General features: G+C 41.0%; 1 protein-coding gene across 1 annotated transcript; it reads left to right on the top strand.

Moving 5' to 3' along the window:
• Window positions 1-230: 230 nt before the first annotated feature.
• On the top strand, window positions 231-14,484 carry LOC127627973 (alpha-1A adrenergic receptor-like). The gene is made up of 2 exons (XM_052104603.1): window positions 231-1,209; window positions 13,603-14,484. The coding sequence occupies exons 1-2, from the start codon at window positions 255-257 to the stop codon at window positions 14,172-14,174; spliced, it is 1,527 nt and encodes a 508-aa protein (XP_051960563.1). The 5' UTR covers window positions 231-254; the 3' UTR covers window positions 14,175-14,484.
• The last annotated feature ends 7,928 nt before the right edge of the window (window positions 14,485-22,412 follow it).

The raw sequence follows: 22,412 nt of genomic DNA, 5'->3' as shown, positions 1-22,412 counted from the left end.
CGCATCACAGAGAATCACAGAGAGGACACATCTTCAACTGGACTTTATGCGAGGTATACGATTGTGGACTGTTCTTTTTTATTATTTTGCGCTTAAGCAACAGAGCTCACGGACCCTTTGAAATTGGTCGTTTCCATTCCTATCTTTTCATTCAAATCTGTCTAACAGTTTGCGAATTTAAAGCAAAAAAAAACAAACAACAACAACAACAACAAAAACATCTTACTTTGATATGGAGGTTATGTACAGGCAAGATGAATTCTGACACAGACCAGGCCGTGGACTTGCTGAATAATGGTTCCGCGGGACTCTATGCAGAACTGCTTTCACAAGTGCCATCCAACGTCTCCAACTCGACCAGAGCAGCAAACGGGACCGAAGTGAGCTCTTTCAGCCTTGCTCGTGCAGTGCCACTGGGCATGGTTTTGGGCGCTTTCATTGTGTTTGCAATCGTGGGCAACATTCTCGTCATCCTCTCTGTTGTGTGCAACAGGCACCTGCGCATCCCAACCAACTACTTCATTATCAATTTAGCCATGGCAGACCTGTTGCTGGGCACAACCGTCCTGCCAGTGTCCGCCACACTTGAAATTCTCAACTATTGGGTTTTCGGGAGGATTTTCTGCGACATCTGGGCTGCGGTGGATGTCCTCTGTTGCACTGCGTCCATCATGAGCTTGTGCGTCATTTCCATTGACCGCTACATTGGGGTGCGTTACCCTTTGCAGTACCCAAGTATTGTGACAGAGAAACGGGCGCTCCTGGCCATGCTAGGCGTTTGGGTCCTTGCCATTGTCATATCCATAGGACCATTACTCGGGTGGAAAGAGCCACCTTCAGAGGATAACACCGTGTGCCTCATCACAGAGGAGCCGTTTTACGCTCTCTTTTCCTCACTTGGCTCCTTCTATATCCCGTTGGCGGTGATTCTGGCCATGTACTGCCGCGTGTATGTGGTTGCTAAGAGAACCACCAGAAATCTTGAGGTTGGAGTGATGAAAGAGCGCATGGACTCCAGTGAACTGACTCTCCGGATTCATTATAAAGGCTCTTCTCATACGCAGGAGGACTGCAAAGGCCACACGAGGAGCTCTCTGACACTGAAACTACTGAAGTTTTCCAGAGAAAAGAAAGCGGCCAAAACTCTTGGGGTTGTTGTTGGCATGTTCATCCTGTGCTGGTTACCGTTTTTCCTCGCTCTACCCATTGGTACGTATGATGCTTTATCCGTCAACACTAGCGAAAAACAAACTTTTAGTGGCCTATAGGTACACCCTCTCAAACATCCCAAACACAAGTGTTAAACTACAAATGAAACATTTCTTAACTTGTTGCAACCCAGTCTCCTTATTGAGATACTTTAGAGGCAGCACGGTGCTTTTTGGTTGACAAATTAAAACAATGCTCATCAAAGTAACCACTTCAGAACATTGTGCACCATTTCCTGTTCATTTAATATTTTGCATTTCATAACATCTCAAGTTTTCAGTAAACAAATTAATCTCCATTGTGATTGGATCAGTCAAGATGCACTCAGTAACTTTTGTCTTTGTGTCATCTTGGACTTACACTGACACCTAGCGGTTTGGATGCAGCATCATTTAAAATCATTAATTTTCAGTTGCATATGCCAGATTAGAAATGTTGTATTTAGTATTTAAAAATTTAGTATTCACATAGTTACTTCAGTCAATGAGTAAAGTGTCAAATAACAGGATGGTTACTGAGATTAAGCATGAAGTATTCGGCTGGTCATGTGATTCTAACATGACACCCCCATGTGCAGACACTCTCCATGTAGAACAAAACAGCTTTTATAAGGTCACTGATATGACTGGAGTCTTCATTTTAATGTGAGTGGTCATGATTTCCTACATACATTGCAAAATTACAATTCATGTCTTTAGGAATAAATATTTTTTAATGGGGTTTTTTTAAAAAACATGTATTTTATGGGGGCCTTTATCCCCTGCAGTGTGGGTGGAAAACTTCAGATTTAACCACCTTGAACAAAACTGAAAATGACAAATTTGTCTAAAAATAATCTTGTTTTAAATGTAAGTTATACCACAGGTCTCTTGATTCTGATTGGTTGACAAATGTTATACGGTGTGAATTTATTTTCCAGTAAATGCACGGCTATGAAGTAGTTCCAGGTTTTGTCTGCATTACGGTTTCATATCACTTTGCAGAATTATTTCAATTATTTCAAAGAGCCATACAGGCTACAACAGTAAAATACCAATTAAAACAAAGAGAAGTATATGAGATAAGAATGACAAACAGTGTCTATAATATCCTACATTTATTTCCATTTCTGTCGAAAAGTGCCTTTTGCGCTAACTATCTCTCTTTAGCCTTCATCCTAAACCACACTCATGCACAAACACACACACACACACACACACACACACACACACACACACCCATCCACCTCAGGGTAGGTTTATGTTTGAAATTCAATTTCTTCACGGACAAAGCTTAAAGTTTTGACTACAAAAAAAAGCTATTGAACATTTGAATAGTTATTGCCCAAGGGTGTCAGAGAAGAATAACTTTGATATGATATACTAGCCAAGTAAAAAAAAAAAAAATAGTAAAAACATATTTAAAATAAATGCACTGAAAATGAATTTTCTGCAATATTTAAACAGTAAGACCCTTTCAAACCATAAAACAATTCACAAGACAGCAAAAATGGAAAAGTTAACAAACAAAAATATTGAACCATTTTGGCATAATTGTAATGAATGAATTGCATAAAATAGCAACATTAAAAATGTGACAAATTGCCCCATCCTGACATGAAATACCCTTGTCCTGACCTCATGGCAACCTTTTGGTTAAAATGAGATAAATGAGTCCCAAGCCATGCACGAACAGTCAATGTAGGAAGCCCCATTATATTTAATTAGGACATGAAAGGTGATCTAACAATTTCAACAATGTGCAGTTGGACTTTGGGGAGACAAACCCATGTGACAAGCTTCAATACCATATGATTTTCCAAATATTTGTTGCAGTGTGTGTTATTTATGCTAATATATATATGTAGCATTTTTCCTTGTGTTATACCATTTATTTTGATGTAGTAGTTACTAACAAAGCATGCAAGGATGGTGTAACGCTTGAGCAGAGAGGCAGACGAGGAGATGCGGATCCAAATGCAGTTAAGAATTTATTAAATAAACAAACAAGTAAACAAAAGGAACAGGCGGAAGAGGTGGAGACCTGGAAGTTTCTGGAGGCGGGGCCGAAGGGGGTGGTGCCGTAGTAGGTTTCAGAGGCGGAGCCCTAGAAGGCTCTGGGGTCTCTGGGAACAGAGCCGTAGGAGGCTCGGCGGGCGGAGCTCTGGAAGGCTCGAGAGGCTTGAGGGGCGGAGCCCTGGAAGGCTCAAGAGGCTTGAGGGGCGGAGCCCTGGAAGGCTCAGGAAGCTCGGAAGGCGGGGCTCTGGGACGGTCGAGGCGACAGGCGCTGGCTCTGGGACGGTCGAGGCGACAGGCGCTGGCTCTGGGACGGTCGAGGCGACAGGCGCTGGCTCTGGGACGGTCGAGGCGACAGGCGCTGGCTCTGGGACGGTCGAGGCGACAGGCGCTGGCTCTGGGACGGTCGAGGCGACAGGCGCTGGCTCAGGGACGGTCGAGGCGACAGGCGCTGGCTCAGGGACGGTCGAGGCGACAGGCGCTGGCTCACTGACCTCTGAGGCGACAGGCGCTGGCTGGGTTACCATGGTATGCGCCAGTTTGGGTTCGCTGGGCGCTGAGAGCAGAGCCAAGAGGGGTTTAGGGCACGGGGCTGCGGCAGGCGGAGGCTGGAGAGCAGAGACCTTTCCCCTTCTCCTCTTCCTCCGGGCTGATGCGACTGGCGAAGCTGGGACACTGTTCCTGGTCGGCGTAGGCTCTGGCTCGCAGACCGGGGCAGGCATAGGCTCTGGCTCGCAGACCGGGGCAGGCATAGGCCGGGAAGCGGAAACCAGTCTTCTTTTCCTCCTCTGGGCGGACGAAGTTGACCGTGCTGGCTCATGAACGACGACAGGCATGGGGGCGAGCTCGCTGACCGGTGGGGCAGGTGGAAGAGGACGAGCCAAGGACGACTGGAGGGTCACCGCCGTGGGAGTAGAGGCAGGATCCTCAACCACACCCACAGTAAGCAGCGAGCCGCATACCAGAAGTGTCTCCTCCATGAACTCGCCGAGCGTCCAGCCACGCGTCGTCGTGGGCAACCGCTCTTGGAGCAAACCTGTCAGGCTAGCCTGGAAAAACACCACCAGGGAGGAGTCAGGAAAGTCGGTGGCGCCCGCCAGGTACAGGAAGTCCCTAATGTGATCCTCCACCGGCCGGCTTCCTTGCTTCAGGTCCAGGAGGCGGCAGCTTGCCCGGAGAACCGCTGGATCCATTGTTGGGTCAGTCGTTCTGTAACGCTTGAGCAGAGAGGCAGACGAGGAGATGCGGATCCAAATGCAGTTAAGAATTTATTAAATAAACAAGTAAACACAAAGGAACAACCCTCAATGGGGAAATAAAACATAAAACTGAAAACTAAACACTATGAACTCAGGCAGGGAACTCAGGCAGGGAACTCAGGCAGGGAACTCAGGCAGGGAACTCAGGCAGGGAACTCAGGCAGGGAACTCAGGCAGGGAACTCAGGCAGGGAACTCAGGCAGGGAACTCAGGCAGGGAACTCAGGCAGGGAACTCAGGCAGGGAACTCAGGCAGGGAACTCAGGCAGGGAACTCAGGCAGGGAACTCAGGCAGGGAACTCAGGCAGGGAACACATATCAGGCTAACAACATACCTCCATTAACAAACAACGACTGACATAGACTGAACAAACAGACAGGGTTTAAATACAAGAATGTGGGACAAAGGGGCCAATGAAAAACCAGAACACAAACTAGATGATAAGGTGATTAACAGAAGCAAATGACAAATTAACAAGGGCAGGTGAAAACAATGAACAGTGAACACGAGGGAAAACAAGACTATGGAGTTACAAGGGTGCCAAAAGTGAAAACTAAGGAACTACAAAAGTGACAAAAATGACAAACAAAGGGCAACGGAAAACAAGAAAGGGTATACATAACAGATGGCATGTAAAGTTAAATGATTATTTTTGCCATTATCTAAAAGAATCAATGATTTTAGATTGAATGTCAGATTAATGGAATCCTGTTGCCAGGACAAAAAAGGGTTGGTTGGTTAATTCATGTTATGTTTGTGTTTACCCAGGTTGGTGAAGCAACAACCTGGGACAGTGTGTTGTGATACTTAATGTTTTACTCTTTTGGTTTACATTTAATTACTGAGGGTCAACATTTTTAGTTGGACATAATGTTATCTTGTAATTATGGATCTCTAATATTTTTACATGAGAATTAAAAACAAGTTGACATTATGTACATAGATAAGCAGATTTCACCTTTGACATAGTATCAAAGGTTAGTTTAACTCTTCAGTACACTGTAAATAATGTCTGGTAAATAATAATGGTAAAAGACTGTAAAATGGCTATAGAAATAAAAATGTAATTGATTAATGAATATTAACTGTAAAATATACAATAAAAATGTTTAATATATTTTAAAAGACAATGCAGTAGTTTTTATAATAAAATGTTGAAAAATGTTTTTTTTTTATTTAAAAATATGATTTTCCTGTATAATTAATGGTAAAACATTATGTTTAACAAGAGAGTACACTTACTTTTTACAGTAAATTATTGTTAAAATTACAGTGAAAAGCAAAAATCGAGCATTCCCACAATTCCCTGCTTGATCTATAACATTTCATTATATTTTATGGGAATAGTTATGTTTCTTCTTATTTTTTATATCAGTTACGTAAATTGGGGTGTTTTATATTTAATATAGTTTATTTTAGTTTACTGCATTATTTAAGTTTCACATTTTTTACCCTGTTTGTATGTGTGACACTGATCACTGTCTCTACATGTTTATTGGTCAGTGCTCCTGGAAGAGACACTATTGATGAACTTCATGTCATCATGTGCTCTTCTGTCATTTTAATGGTGATTAACAATTTCATTATAAAGTAAAAAAGCTGATTTTTACAGTCTCAGAAGTTTATAAAGTTTTTTTTACTGTAAATGTTATATCATTTGTTTTTTACAGTGCCTTTGTGGTCGTGTAAATTACAACAGTTTTAAACTGTAAAATGTACAGGTTGTTCTGTAAAGTCTTTTACATTTTTACTGTATTTTTTACATAATTATTCTGGCAAGTGTGTAACAACAGCTGACAGTTTTTTTTTTGTGTGTGTTTTTTTTTTTTTTGTAAAAACAACAGGATTTGTTTTATGGTGTACTGTTTTCCTTTCAATCAGAATAGCATAGAGTTTAATTTTTGCATGGATGACAGCCAGTTTAACAGATGCAGAAGGTTAATAAGGAGGACTGAATTTATGACCACCACTTCTCATTTTTTATTTTGTAATACATACCTTTCTAAAGTATGAAGCCTTGAATCATGTGTGCTGTTTTGAATGATCAGTCCTGCATTGTTATATCATTATACTTCCATCATCTCTGTGCCGCAAACCTGATGTGCCTCGTCATTTAATTCAGCAGTGTGTGGGTTGTCACAGAGTTGGTTATTTGAAACAGGCTTCTTGCTGAAGTCTCCTGGTGGAATGCAATGGAGATGCCAATGTCTTCAGAGCTCTCTCATTCCCAGGCTCACTCCCTATCTAAACCCAGAGGTTTGGATGAGGTGTGGGAATATAGAAGAAATACTATTCCCACCACAAAAAACTCCAATCTGGTCAGAATTTAAACACCCTCTGATATTCACTTTATGACCTTTAGGCTCTGCTCCCAATAACCTTCTAAAGGGTCATATTAGGAGATGGACAGAAATGTTTTTTCACCAAATGAGCATGGAAGTATTTAGAAGGGTAAATATATCCCATGTGTTTAATATTTGAGGAGTTGACTTTCCTTCTCCAAGTGCTCTTTGTTTTCAAATGCCATGTTAATTGAATTTGCCTCCACATGGATTCTGGAGAGAAACTGTGTAAGGAGAAGATGAAGTATTACTTGTTGCAGTCCGCCAAGGGTTTGGTCATGCTTAGTGTTCAACACCCTTGTTTTTTGTTGAGACTGAACGTGTAAAAATAATAATAGTAATATTTAAATGTGATATTCACCTCTTCCCTTCATAGCCTAGGAGGTGCTATAACAAGCACTTTTTCTTTTTTGCTAATATAATATGTAAAACAAATATGTAAAAATTATTCTGCCATTCCAACTCCTAGACTGTTGGTCCGATACTCTCATGACAAAAAACTATCACAAATATTTTGATTTGTCAAATTCTTTAAAAGTTGCTAGTTTCTCTTATCCTCATAAGTCAGCAAACACCATACTAGTTTCAGCCTTGGACGGCACATCCACGGACTGCTCTCACAGTCGATCTCTAACCATCTGATGCACATAGCACACAAAACTGGAAAACACTTTCTCGATCAACTCAGTGCAAATCTGATTGGCTGGTTTGATTGATCGTCCGCGAGTAAACACACACAAGACTTTTTATCAGGCCACCTGGAAGCTGAGTTGTGTTCACAAGGTTCCGTGTTGACAGAATGAGTGCTTTTAAGGATGAAATAATAACAGAATTTGCCCAAGTTTGCCAGGTTAGTGACACAAAATCTTTTAAAGAGTGTCGTTTGAGGCATATAACTGAAATTTAAGCGGATATCCACGAGCAGAGCTGCATTTTCTGCTTTGTTTACGTAATTATGTCTGTGAAATTCTCTATATTGAGGTTTTCTGTGCTGTATACACATTTTCTAATATTCTCCTGTTTGTTTATTGTTTGTCGCATGCCATGCCAGACTTGCATGCCATTATATAAATTATGTATTTATTATAGTATGATACATCTCTGATAACCCCACCTCTAAACACCCCGTAATGACAAAACTTAATGACAAGACTCTATCTTTTATATTATACAGTATTTTCACAAAGCAACTCTTCTGTTGAGTCTTGGCATTGGGATGTTGCCCAGGATCATGCATGTTACAGTTCAGAAAGCTTGCAAACAGCAATTTGCTTCACATTTCAGCATAATTAATTTTCTCTTCTATGTGGCAGATACTTGACAAAATAGAGTTCATTAGAGAATACAGTTAATGAAAAATCAATGCCACCAGGCCACATGAGAGTAATGTGCTTTCTCAGTGCAGTACTTACTATTTTGGGCAATGATTTCTACGGTCTTTATTTAATCACATAAAAATCAAATGCTCAACAGGGAGATATTACAAGGTTATTAAAAGTGGGGGGTGGGGGTGGGGGGGTGATGTGTCTACAAGAGACATGACAATTTGTTGACTTAAATTTTTCATTATTCTTTTCCCATGAAGATTGTATTAAATCACCTTGTGCCCTGGCTGAGATATTTGAGTGTCATGTGATATAGAGAAAGTATGAGCGAGAACTTAACTCAATGAAACAATTGACTTACTGGCAGGGAGAGATACTGAACTGAGGCCTCACACCTGTGGCTCTTTTTGAAGTGTGGTAATGAACCAAGACTCAATTTGTCTTTGGACTGACAAGTACCTTCTCAAATTAACCCAAATCATCTCACTTCACTAATCCACTCTGTTTCTGTTAGCTAAAATGGTCGGTGTAAATATCTGTAGTTAGTAATCTAAAAAACAAAAAAGTTCAGCTTCACATATACAACTTTTGAAACATTCAGATTAACAGGTTTTATTTTGTGTTGGCTTGAAGAAAAGAGCCAAATAAGGGTATGAGCTGCACATCATTTGAGACTGAGTGAAAAAGTGGTCAATTCCTCTGGGAAGAATGAGTTAGTAAACTCACGAGCAGAGATGAGCAGCGATCCTGAGTCTGAAATGCATGATAGACCTCTGTGACCTTTTAAGTGTTCTAGACCAGTGGGAAAAGGATCCTAAGACAGATTTTTATTTGAGAAAAAAGCACCTTTGGAGCTGCCAACATTTTGCTGGCTGGTTTCTTTTAATAGTCTGAAATAAAGTGAAATTAAGCAGCATCAATTTTCCTCATAAGACATAAGCATTTGAATTGAAGATCTTGAAATTAGATTCAAGCCTTTTAATAAAAGCTTACAGGGCACAGCAAAAATGAGGATATTTCTGTATAAGGATTTTGACAAATTCAAAACAAAGACATTTAATGATGTGTAATGATTAAGATATATTTAAGATTCTGCACTACTTCTAGGTCACGAATCAAATAAGCAAATGGTGAAATTGACCATGTTAACTCCTTTGTACAAAAGGTCAGATTTTCTTGCTTCCATTGAAGCATGCAATATGCTCTTTGGAAAATGTTCAAATCATGCTGGGATAACATGAATCATCAGGTTTTGCCTGAATGATTATGAAGAAATTATGAAATTCATGTTAATTAATCAATTAAGCTGTTCACTTAAATTGTTATGCTGATAATTTACAGTAATTTGTAATAATTTTTATTACGTGGCCGGGAGGACACAACGTCTCGTTCCCTCCATCAGGGAACGGAGGTTACATACGTATCCTAGACGTTCCCCGTCTGTCGTTCACTTCGACGTTGTGTCGAAGAAGCAACACTAGGGGTTTCAATCACACTATGCACTGAGCCGTGTACGTGTACTGCTGACACAGGAGCGGGCAGGTACTTGACGTGCACAAGCGACCAGCTGTGTCAGACTGCACGTACCCTTCCCCAATGCCCCAAAACAGTCATCGGAATCCTTCTGGTTACCCTAAACAGGGGAACAAGGCGACGCTTGCCAACCTGGGAACGGGCCGAGCCTGGCTGGGCCTCTTTTCTCTCTATGTTTCTCCGCATAGAGCAATAAACGGCCGGGGTCCTTACACGCATCGAGGGAAGGTGGTCTTACCCAGTTTCCTATTCTTTCAGGGGAAATGTCCCTGCGGAGACCACCCCTGCCCTGAAGGGGAGGTAAGAGTGGTGAATACACAACATGGGTTTTTTAGGCTGCATGTGGAAATGGTGCAGTGGTAGATCCAGCCTCACTAGGAGGGGGGTGTTGCTACAACACGGAGGTGGGAAAAGGGCGCTAGGCGCAAGCGATCCACCCGGTCAGCCCATCAGTGTGTTACCAAGTTCTACTGGCTCAGAACTGAGAAAACACGGGACAAAACTGACTCAACCCGGAGATTGTAGAATCTCGCAAAGGTATTAGGTGTTTCCCAACCCACTGCTCTACATATGTCTGCTAGGGAGGTGCCCCTGGCCAGTGCCCAAGAAGACGCAACACTCCTTGTTGAGTGGGCTCAGACCCGCAAAGGGGGGGCATGGCCTGGGTGTGATAGGCCAATGAAATGGTATACACGACCAAGTGGGAAAGCCTCTGTTTGGAGACAGCATTTCCTTTCCGCTTTCTGCCAAAGCAGACAAAGAGCTGCTCAGAACATCTAAAGCTCTGCTTGCGGAAGAAATAGATATACAAAGCACATACCGGACACCGCAACGAAGGGACTGGGTCTGCCTCCTCCTGCACGCAGAGCTTTAGATGTTCTGAGCAGCACTTTGTCTGCTTTGGCGGTCAGTCCAACTGATTCTAGCGGCTCGAAGGGAGGTCTCTGGAGGCCCTCGAGGACCACCAAGAGATCCCAGGAGGGGAACAGGCTTGGCCTGAAGGGATTCAACCTCCGGGCTCTTCTTAGGAACCTGATGATTAAGTTGTGCTTATCCAAAAACATGCCGTCTACTGCGTCGTGGTGGGCCACGATAGCAGCGACATTCACCTTTAGGGTGGACAGCCTCCCCTCCAGCATCTCCTGCAGAAATAAGAGCACTGACCTAACTGAGCATCTCTGCGGGTCTTCAGCCCAGGAAGAACACCAATTTGCGAACAAGCGCCACTTCAGGGCGTAAAGTTGCCTGGTAGAAGGGGCTCTGGCTTGGTTGATCGTGTCTACAACGGCAGGTGGTAGACCAGCTAGATCTTCCACGTCCCATCCAGGGGCCAGACGTGGAGGTTCCAATGGTCTGGATGCGGATGCCAGAGCGTGCCCTGTCCCTGAGAAAGAAGGTCCTTCCGCAGGGGAATTCGCCAGGGGCTGTCACGAGGAGTACGAGGTCCGAGAACCAGGCCCGAGTAGGCCAATAAGGAGCCACCAGGGTGACTTGTTCCTCGTCCTCCCTGAACATGCATAACACTTGTGCAAGAAGGCTCACAGGGGGAAATGCGTACTTGCACAGCCCCGCTGGCCAGCTGTGTGCCAGTGCGTCTGCACCGAGGGGAGCCTCTGTTCGAGCATACCAGAGCGGGCAGTCGGAGGTCTCTCCGCTGGGCAAGCGTTGTAGTGACAGCGCGTCCGCTACCACATTGAGGTTGCCAAGGATGTGAGTGGCACGCAGCGACATGAGTAGCTGCTGGCTCCAAAGGAGGAGACGACGGGCGAGTCGTGACATGTGGCAGGAGCGTACGCCGCCTTGATGATTTATGTACGGTACTACAGTGGTGCTGTCTGACCTGACTAGGACATGTTTGTCCCAAACTAACGGGAGGAACTTCCGCAGGGCAAAGAAAACAGCCAGCAACTCTAGGCAATTGATATGTCAGCGCAGCGGGGCCCCTCTCCAACGGCCCGCAGCTGCGTGCCCATTGCTCACTGTGCCCCAACCCAATCTGGAGGCGTTGGTCGTGACCAAGACATGTCGGGACACCTGTTGCAAGGGTACTCCTGCCCGTAGAAAGCAGAGGTCTGTCCAGGGTTTGAATGTCTGGCGGCAGGCAGGGGTGATCGTCACACAGTGCGTGCCGTGGTGCCATGCTCGTCTCGGGACTCGAGTCTGAAGCCAGTGCTGAAGCGGTCTCATATGCATCAACCCCAGCAGCGTGACCGCCGCAGAGGATGCCATATGCCCCAGGAGCCTCTGGAAGTGTTTTAAAGGGACCATTGTGCCTGGCCTGAAACTGGCGAGGCATCTCAGCACCAACTGCGCATGCTCGTAGGTGAAGCGTGCTGACATAAAGACTGAGTCTAACTCCATGCCGAGAAAAGAGATGCTCTTAACCGGGGCGAGCATGCTCTTTTCCCAGTTGACCTGAAGCCCCAGGCGGCTGAGGTGCCTGAGCACCTGGTCTCTGTGAGCGCATAGTAACTCTTGTGAGTGGGCCAGAATGAGCCAGTCGTCGAGGTAATTGAGTATGCGAAGAGCTGCCTCTGCGACTTTAGTGAAGATGCGAGGGAACAGAGACATGCTGAAGGGGAGGATTTTGTACTGATACGCCTGGCCGTCGAACGCGAACCGTAGAAAGGGTCGGTGTCAAGGCGTGGAAGTACGCGTCCTTCAGGTCTACCGCTGCAAACCAATCGCAAGATGTTTTTTTGCATGAGCATTTGAACGGGAGTTTGAGCAAAGCCCGGTTGAAAACTCGCAAGTCCAAGATCGGTCGTAAGCCGCCACCTTTCTTGGGTACAATGAAGTAAGGGCTGTAGAAACCCTTCTTCATTTCGGTTGGAGGGACCGGCTCTATTGCGTCTTTGAGTAAAAGAGTAGCGTTTTTCGTGTGCAGGGATTTGGCATGTTTGCGTGTACTGTGGTAAAGCGGACGCCAGCGAAGGGGGGGGGGCCTGGCAAACTGAATTGCGTAACCGATTCGAATGGTCCGAGCCAGCCAGCGTGACGGGTTTGGAAGTGAAAGTCATGCATCCAAACTCCGTGCTAGGGGCACCAAAGGAACAAGTATTTTTGACGTACCCGGCGGGGCGGAGCAGGTATTATGGCGTCGGGAGAGGCGTTTGGGTGAAAGGTCACCCAAAAATTTTAATTCTCATCATTTACTCACCCTCATGCCATCCCAGATGTGTATGACACAATTTCTTCAGCAGAACACAAACAAAGATGTTTAGAAGAATACCTCAGCTCTGTAGGTTCATACAATGCAAGTGAATGGTGGCCAGAACTTTGAAGGTTCAAAAAGCATATAAAGAAGACATAAAAGTAATCCATATGACTTCCGTGGTTAAATCCATGTCTTCAGAAGTGGTATGATAGGAGTGGTTGAGAAACAGGTAAATATTTATGTCCTTTTTTAACTATAATATCTCCTGCCTGACCAGTAGGGGGCAATAGGCACAAAGAATGCAAACCACCAAAAACAAAATAAGTGGATATTTATGCCAAAATAGATCTTAAATATTGATCTGTTTTTCACTCACACCTATCATATCGCTTCTGAAGATATAGATTTAACCATTGGAGTCTTGTGGATTACTTTTATGCTGCCTTTATGTGCTTTTGGATCTTCAAAGTCTCCATACATTTGCATTGGATGGACCAACAGAGCTGAGATATTCTTCTAAAAATCTTTGTTTGTTTTCAGAAGAAGAAAGAAAAGCATACTGGGATGGCATGTGGGTGAGTAAATGATGAGAGAATATAAATTTTGGGGTGAACTATTCCTTTAAGAGGAAAACCTGCTGAATTCAACAAATAGGACAGTCTGTCATTAACCCAGTAAAATGTAGTTGACAAAGTCTGCCATCTATTGGTGAAGAATAAAAAAAGGAGCATTGCACATACAGAGAATCTACTAATGACCACCTATTATTTCCTCTTTTTTTAGGGTCCTTTAATGCCAGTTTACGTCCTCCAGAGACATTCTTCAAAGTGATCTTCTGGCTGGGCTACTTCAACAGCTGCCTGAACCCCATAATTTACCCCTGCTACAGCCGTGAGTTCAAGCAGGCCTTCATTCGCATCTTGCGGTGCCAGTGTCAGCAGAGAAAACAACAAAGGTGGAGGATGCACAACTACCGTGCACAAAACGGCTCCGCAAACCATGCCTATGCAGACACCAACTCCATTTGCATGAATGGCAGTCAGCAGACCCTGGCCTCAATACAGCCCAGCCCAAAGTTCTTAAGGAGGGGTGTAGACTCTTGTCCAGCATCACGCCTTCTTCCAGGCTGGGGCCCCTGCACCTCCTCTTCCTCCTTATCTGGGAGCCCCATCCCTGGTATGATTAAGGCCAGGTCTGAAGCGATGAGCCAGAGTCCCTGCAAACCCAGCAGGATGGCATTGCTGTTACCTAGTGGGCCCCATGCCAAAGGACCTCAGCATGCCAATGGACAGAATGGGAAGGGAGAGGCAGAGTATGGGACAAAATCCAGGCCCACACCTGAGACTACAATGTAGTAAACATTGACTTTCATGCCAGTGATTTCCCTATTTTTAGTTCTTTCTGGATAGCTCTGATTTATTATTGTGGATATAAACTACAAAGGGGGGCATCTTATGCATGTGTGCATTGTGATTTTGAGAGTTGTTGTAGCTATTGGTATTAAACAGATGTGGTGGAAATCTCAGTGCTTTCAAACCCTCTATGTGTATTATGTGTACATAATGTTGTACATTTGTACATTATGAAGATTGTGAAGTTTATAAGTCTTTGCTAGCTGGGTGCACAGATACTGTAGTAACCTTTTCATGAATAAATTGATGAACTCTGAACATATATTCTGCACAGCTGTGAGCATCAATGAAAAAACTTGCTCACTGGTCTGTTAACTTCCTTTTAGTTATTTTAATTTTTTATCTTCATGTTATCTTTGCCAATTCTTTATGTTGGGCCAGTTTTATAATAATGCTTATTGGGCTGGAAGATTCTTCAGTTAGATTTACAGTTAGAGATATATCCAAGATGCCTTGTGATTTGAGGTTCAGTAGGTAAGGGTGCTCTGGTGTTTGTTGTCTAAACTGATTTAGATTTTCTGGGTCACTACAACACATTTTTTAAACAAATGAATGGATGGCATGAGAAGCTAATATATAACTACAACTTGTACTAAACACATTGTGCATACTCCGAACCAGCAAAGCCCTTCCCAAATATGAGTGTGTTATACAACAAGACTTTGTGCTTAATCTGAAAATCTCATTGGTTCTTGGTTAAACATCTAATACCAGCCATTCAGTGGATTTAGAACATTTCATTCAATCGTAATTGTCTATTAATTTCAAATTTTAAATGAATATTCTGGGTTTAATACAAGTTAAACACAATCGACATTTGTGGCATAATATTGATTACCACAAAAAACTTATTTTGAATCGACCCAGAAGCAAAAATCATAGCTCAAATAATACATGAGTTTTAACAGAAGAATTAATGTAAATGCTTTTATAAAATTAAAAGCTTCACATTTCTGCCTTAAAACCATCAAAAAATTGGCCCCATGCACTTCCATTGTATGAGCCTCACTGTAACCTCGATTTTTTCTTTTTTTAAAGAAAAGAAGGGACAAGTCAAAATATATTTTTGTGGTAATAAACATTATGCAACAAGTGCTGTTAATTGAGGTTAACTTGTATTGAACCTCGAATATCCAAGGGGAAACATCAGTGGTATTAGGAAAAAAGAAAGAGTGTGTTTTTGTGAGAACATGAGCATTTTGTTTATTGTTTCTATCCATTTCGATTTGTTAAAATTTAAGTTTACTTAATTTATTTGAGTTGGGACTAAATGTATATTTTTTTTAGGTGTTATTGTGGCAATGATGAAACTGCGCAGGGGATTTCCATTTAGGGTGAAAAAAAAAATTTAAATTATATTAAGTGTTAAGCTTTATTTTTAGCCAGATGAGAATATGAAGAGATTTTTTCATGTTTAATATTCTGTTATATTGGTACTTAAAAAGAGGGTCTGTTTTGCTGGAGTTTTGGAGGTTACCGTTTTGGTGAAGAATGGCACTTGAGCTTCAGTTGAGTATGAACTTTCACTTTGAGTGCTGCTTATATCTATTATTAAATTGACAGTGCAACAGTTTCACTGTTCTTTAACTTGCTCACTTGGCATATACTAATGATTATTACAACAGATAAATTAACTGAACAAAACCGCAGTAAATTGAGTTTGAATGAAATTGAGTTAAAACAACTATAGTATTTGTATTTGACCTAATCCAACTAAATTATGTCGGCTTAATTTATGTTGGCTCAGTCTTAATTATTTCATTAAATAAGGGTAATGACTTCATTTTCTGAATGTACTGGTCTAAAGAAGAAATAAATGTAATTTGTGAAAGCACATGATTGTGCTTTATTAGACCTCAAACCAAGCCTTTTTGAAGTGTTCACCCTACATAAAAGGTTTAAAGCCGATACCTTATCAAAATGCTAAATACATTCAAGCGTGTGTATTAGTACAGTTGTTTTTGTGATGTCAAGGTCATTCATAGTATACTCACCAGTTTTTGTTGTAATCTGATTGCAAAGTAATTAGTAACTGCAAACAAATCACTTTTTTTAGTCAAAAGCCAGTATAGCACATTACATTTCAAATTCAAGTAATCAGATCCCAGTTACTGACTTACAATGAAGTTGTAATTGAACATGGACAACGTGTTCATAGGTAAAGAAACAGAAATGACAAAGAAATTAGGATAAATAAAATAATATAACAAGTTTTTTTTACAAGTAGCTCAGTGGTAAAGAAGTAGACCACCACCACCACCCATGGAGTTTGCTAGCTTGAATCCCAGGGTGGGCTGAGTGACTCCAGCTAGGTCTCCTTAGCAACCAATTGGCCCGGTTGCTAGGGAGGGTAGAGTCACATGGGTTAACCTCCTCGTGGTGGATGAGGTTCTGGTTCTCGCCCTCGGTGGGGCGCGTGGTGAGTTGTGAGTGGATCTTGCAATGGATGGCGTGAAGCCTCCACACGCGCTGTGTCTCTATGGAAAGCCAAGAGGGTCAGAATTCACATGTTTTGTGTCGCTGTATTACGCTTTGAAACGCCATTTTCAAAATGCCGTGAGGCTTTAAGTAAGCCTCATAAAGGCTGTATGCCGTCACGCGTTAAGTAAACGCCACACGCCGTCTGGTGTTATTTTAGCGCCTCACCTAACTTAATTAGAGCATTAATTTGCTCATGTACATAACTCCTCCTCTATCGCGTTTGAGGGATCTACAGCAAGTCGGATGATTCAAATAATTAACGGCAATGATTTATTTTGTTTAACAGAGCAAACACACATTAAATGACTGCACCCAGGGCTGGAGTGGTAATCTGCAGAACAGACCACAAAATCACGCCGCGGAAATGCAGAAAAGGACAGTGAAGAGGTTGTTCTGAATAGTAATTATTGAGACAATCATAATATCATTAAAAAAAATCATCCAGTTCGTGAAATATTTGTTTAGTTTGCTTTCCTACTTACTCAATAGTCTAAAACAAAGCATGACAGAATAATATTTCTTCAGACGTATCTGAGTATCGTCTGCCATTGGTTAGTAGTGGATCACAAGGTGCACTATCTTATGCCATTACTCAGAGTCAGCTGTCATTTCAGAGGTCTTGTAATTTTACAGTACCACAGATGGCAGATATTATCCACACATCTTTATCCACAGTCAAAAGACGATTAAGATTAGTTATGATTGTATCACATACACTGTAAAAAGTGCTAACCTGCAATGTTTACTTGCTCTTTATTCATGATCTAACCCATAAAAGTTGTTCCATTGGTGTAACCTAATGTATTGAGGCTGATTCAGTGATGTTAAGTCATATTTTTGAGTTTAATAAAACAAATACATTTTCATTTTACTACATGAAGCACACGTTTTAGGTTAACAATTTTTTGTCATTAAAAACAATATATTTATACAACAGCTAGTTCTGGTCCTCTAATCTAATTCACACACTTGCATTTTTAGTTTCACACACACACACACACAATGTTTTTTCATGTTTTGAAAGAACATGTGTAGCACTGTTCAAGGACGGGACAGACACAAACGTCAACTTAAGGGGTAAGTTTATTTTTCTCTCTTTTGTTTGCCAACGTGCAAGGGTTCGCTTTCTGGGTCGGGTTCTCCCTCTCGTGCTCTGTCACTCCTGCCCTTTTTATGCCGCTCTCCTCATGTTACTGAAATTAGAGACAGGTGTTAGTCATCATTTAGCTCAGGTGTGAGCGCCCTTACCGCTTTTCTCTCCCGGACGGGCGCTTGACCACGCCCCCGCTGCCACAACATGCTACTTTAGTTAGCTTGCAATGTTTGTGAAAACCAATAGCCAGCTCAGTTAGTCACCAGTTAAACCTGAACTCAAACCCTGTGTCAAATTCTGTGTGAGAAGTTGAATAAACGGTTTTGCACACCAGAGACAAAATACATACTTATTAAGTGATGACAGAAGGACATCAAGTCCAGAATTATCTATCAACAAACATTGGGTGCAGTCATTTAATGTGCGTTTGCTCTGTGAAACAAAATTAATCATTGCCGTTAATGATTTGAATCCTCCGACATGCCGTACATCCCTCAAACGTGATAGAGGAGGAGTTATGTAGGCTACATGAGCAAATTAATGCGCTAATTAAGTTACACATGTTGTGTTTACTTAACTGTGATGGCATACAGCCTTTATGCTGTAATACGGTGACATAAAACACGTGAATTCTGACCATCTTGTCTTTCCATATGTCTCCGTGGTAACGCGCTCAACAAGCCACGTGATAAGATGCGCGGGTTGACGGTCTCAGATGTGGAGGCAGCTGAGATTCGTCCTCCACCACCCGGATTGAGGTGAGTCACTACACCACCACCAGGACTTAGAGCGCATTGGGAATTGAGCATTCCAAATTGGAAGAAATAAAAATACTTTAAAAATAGGCCCCCCTTTGCAGAAATGATAATAAATGCTATACTAAATAGTTTTAGACAGTTGTTCATTTGGTTTAAATGTTGTTTGTCTTCATTGGTCATTATTTTATTTACTCCCCAGAAATTCTTTGTGATCAAATGAGCTGATTATATATTTAAAATGTTGGTTACTTTAAAACTGAGTTCTGAATGATTCTTCATTTGTTCTTGTGGTAAATTATAGCAGAAAGAATGCCATACAATAGAATATTTTATAGATGATTGCTTTCCTAACAACATGACAAAAAATAAAAGAAGCCATTTAAACTCAGAACAGCTTTTTATAGAATGTTCCTATTTAAAATATTAAAAGGATTGATTACTGCTGTGGTCTAATGGATAAATATTGACAAATTTCACAGTTGCTTCGCACAAACCTACAGCTGCTATACTGAACTTAGTAAAATCCCAAGAAAATACTTTCAAAAATCTTACATGAGGAATTGCTTTTGGCATGTTATTGGTGATAGACACATAATTTGTTTCCAGTAAAGAGAGAAGAAAATAGGTATGCTGGTGTTTTTAGATTTTTTTACTTATAGCTGTATAAGCCGGGTGAATAAAGAATGATGTTCACATTCAAATTCATATCACAGTGCACTGGTAGTCAAGTTTTTATCTTCTATTTTAGTTTCTTTGTTTACTTTCATACCTCAAGTACTTTGATTGGCTGTCAACGCCCTGGTAGCAATGTTTATGATGCTATTCAGTGTGATGCCCTTCTGGACATTTTGAGGGGATTTCCATATTGCTCCATATTTGCTGGATGTCACTTTTAGCACTGTCACTATATTTCACTACCACATGTATCACAAGACCCTGCATGAGCATACCAGGATGTCACACACACACACACACACACACACACACATGCAACCAGACATCTGTTGCTATCTTGGTTCTTCCCTGTCCTTTTATTTTCACTGGTGGACATTCAGTGCTGTCAGTGGAAAACGAGATGTCACACACTAAAAATATACGTGCCCCTTTGTAAGCATCCCATCCGATTTGTTACGTTATACAGCAAGTTTCTTCTTATCAGCGTATTTTATGGTTTTCTGGCATGCCAGGATCTACCAGGTGGCCCAAAAGCAAGCCAGAGACAGCCATGGAGCCTACGGCAGTATGAGCCAGGACTGTCTGCCATATCATTCTCATATCTCCTAACACATCAAGTTGCCCAATCGGAAGTGGGTGAAAAAGGCTGCCAAATCTCTGGCCGTCATGTAAGGGAGTATTTCTGTGCTGCTGGCCTCCTTTAGAGCACCAATGTTGCATATTAAAGTTGCTTACAACAGTCACACATGCAAAGTAGACAAACAAAACACAATGTGTGCCCTACAAAAAACTGCCATGACGGCCATAGTTTCCTCCAAAAAAAATTGTTATTGATATTTACCCAACTATATAGTTATATATGATATAACCATAATTAACTGATATGAAATCTCCTTTTATTCTTTTGTCATTTTAAAAATAGCAGTGACTATGAATTTTTGATAATATAGGTGCATAAAGCATTTGTGTCTTGAAGAACTTGAAATTTCAAATTGTAAACTCGGAATTCTATTGGATTAACAGTCATGACGTCTTGTAAATATGGCAGCGGCCTCAACCATTTTTAGGTAGTGAGCACATATTTCTGTTTGATATGCCATTTTAATATGCCATCATTAACTGATCATTTTATTTGTTCTTAAACATTTAGCAAAAACATACACTTAAAAAAAAAAGAGATTTTTGCTGGTTGTTCACTTTACTTAATTTAAATGAACTAAAGCAACCCAATTCTAGAACATTTTGTCTTACCATAAATTCATTATATTAAATTCAATTAAATTTGTAAAATATAAGTTTACTTAATCCATTTGAGCAAGGTCTACATTAATATTTTTTTGTTGCACTGATGAAACTAGGTAGGGGATTTCCATTTCCCAGCCTGCTTTGCAGGGGACTGGATGGTGTGTACAAATGTTAAAACTAAGTGTTATTTTATGCATTTTTTAGTATATTGGAAGAGATTTGTTAATGTTTAATGTTGTGTTATATTGGAGTTTAAAAGAATTGCTTGTTAGGATGGAGTTTTTGATTGTTACTATTGTGGTGAAGATTAGCGCTTATTCTTAGGCTGACGATGAACTCTCACTTTTGGTGATGTTTGATTTGAGTGCTGCTTAGCTCTGTAAGCAGTTGCTATCACATTGATAGTGCAACAGATTTACTGTCATTAAATTTGCTCACTTGGCATATACTAATGGTTAATAAAATTAATTTAGTTGGACCAACTTAAGACAATTAATTAGATGTAATCTAATTTGTTTTACAAAATGAATGTCAGTTTGTAGAACTAGAACAAGTCAATTCAAACCAATTATTTTTTGTTGGAAAAATATATATATTTAATTGCGTGACAAAGTTTTCCTCAATGTAATTTAAATTAATGTTTTGAGTGTAGAAGCATGTTGCTATCAAACTGAGTTTCACTGTCCTTACACTTGCTCACCTGGAATATACTAACAATTAAAAAAAAAATACATTTGAACCAACATAGGACAATTAAAATGACATTAGACCAACATAGAAAAATTCAGTTTGATTAACCTAACAAAGTTATTTACTATAGTAAATTGATTTGACCTAATCCAACTAAATTATGTTGGATTAATGAAACGGAATTAGCCTAATTAGAAGTAGCAATTACATTTCTTGTAAAAAAAAATACAAATCTTAAATTGAATTAAGGTAATGAATTCATTTTTTTGAGTGCATTGGTAAATAAATAAACTAATGTGATGATAAATATTTTGCTGTCATCAACGTTTCGGCCAGAGATCTTCTATAGAACTACATATAGAACAACCTCTTCATTTTTACCAGAGAGTGTAACAGTCAACTAGCCTGTTACAACCCCATACAAAAAATCTCTCATTATTTTCACATGCAAATGAGATTTTGAATCGCCACAAATATTTGCCAGAAGTTTGCAGCTTTTGCCGGTGAACTTGCGGCAAACATTTGCAAGTTTGCCGCAAAGCTCATTTGCGTGAGAAAATTATCAGTGGCGAATTTGCATGAACTCTTGTTTTTCGCAAGGGAGTAAGTCGCCCTTTGCGGATACCATACAAACAAATGAGGAGAGCCTTAAACTGACACCCACCCATCGCAAAATTGTCTGTGTCTTCCTTATGAAACAGCAATTTTATCGTAGTAAACAAGTTTAGTGTAAAACATGTTGAAGATTAGTGTACAGATGGTTAATTCATTAAGTGATGAGCTGTTTCCTCACAAAAGCAGTTTATTCAGCACAAGGAAGCATATCCTACATAGACATCAGTTAAAAAAAAACAGCCTGGTCTATTCGCCAGTGTATCGCCATAGAATGTCTAGGCCTATGTGACTGCGGAGTTATTCTGTTTTATAGTTTTCATATAAACAAATAACTTTTGTTTCAGGACGTGAATAGCTCTTAGTAGAACCACAGAGATGTAATTCGTAACTCCATCAAGATGTAAACGAAGCATATCTGCCCCTTACAAAAATTACCACACCAAAATATAAGAGTTGCTACTACTTTTATATACATTTTTGTAACTTTTTCGTGTGTATCATGCATATAATTAAAAAAAATGTTACAGCACATCCTAATCACAACCGTCTAATTGTACTACATTTTTTACGTAATCTATTCGTACTACATGTCCCAGAATCCTCTGCTACGCATACGTCACGCAG

This window comes from Xyrauchen texanus, chromosome 34 (assembly GCF_025860055.1).
Source record: "Xyrauchen texanus isolate HMW12.3.18 chromosome 34, RBS_HiC_50CHRs, whole genome shotgun sequence".
In the NCBI taxonomy this organism is placed as follows: Eukaryota; Metazoa; Chordata; class Actinopteri; order Cypriniformes; family Catostomidae; genus Xyrauchen; species Xyrauchen texanus.
This window is presented reverse-complemented; position numbering and strand designations above follow the sequence as displayed.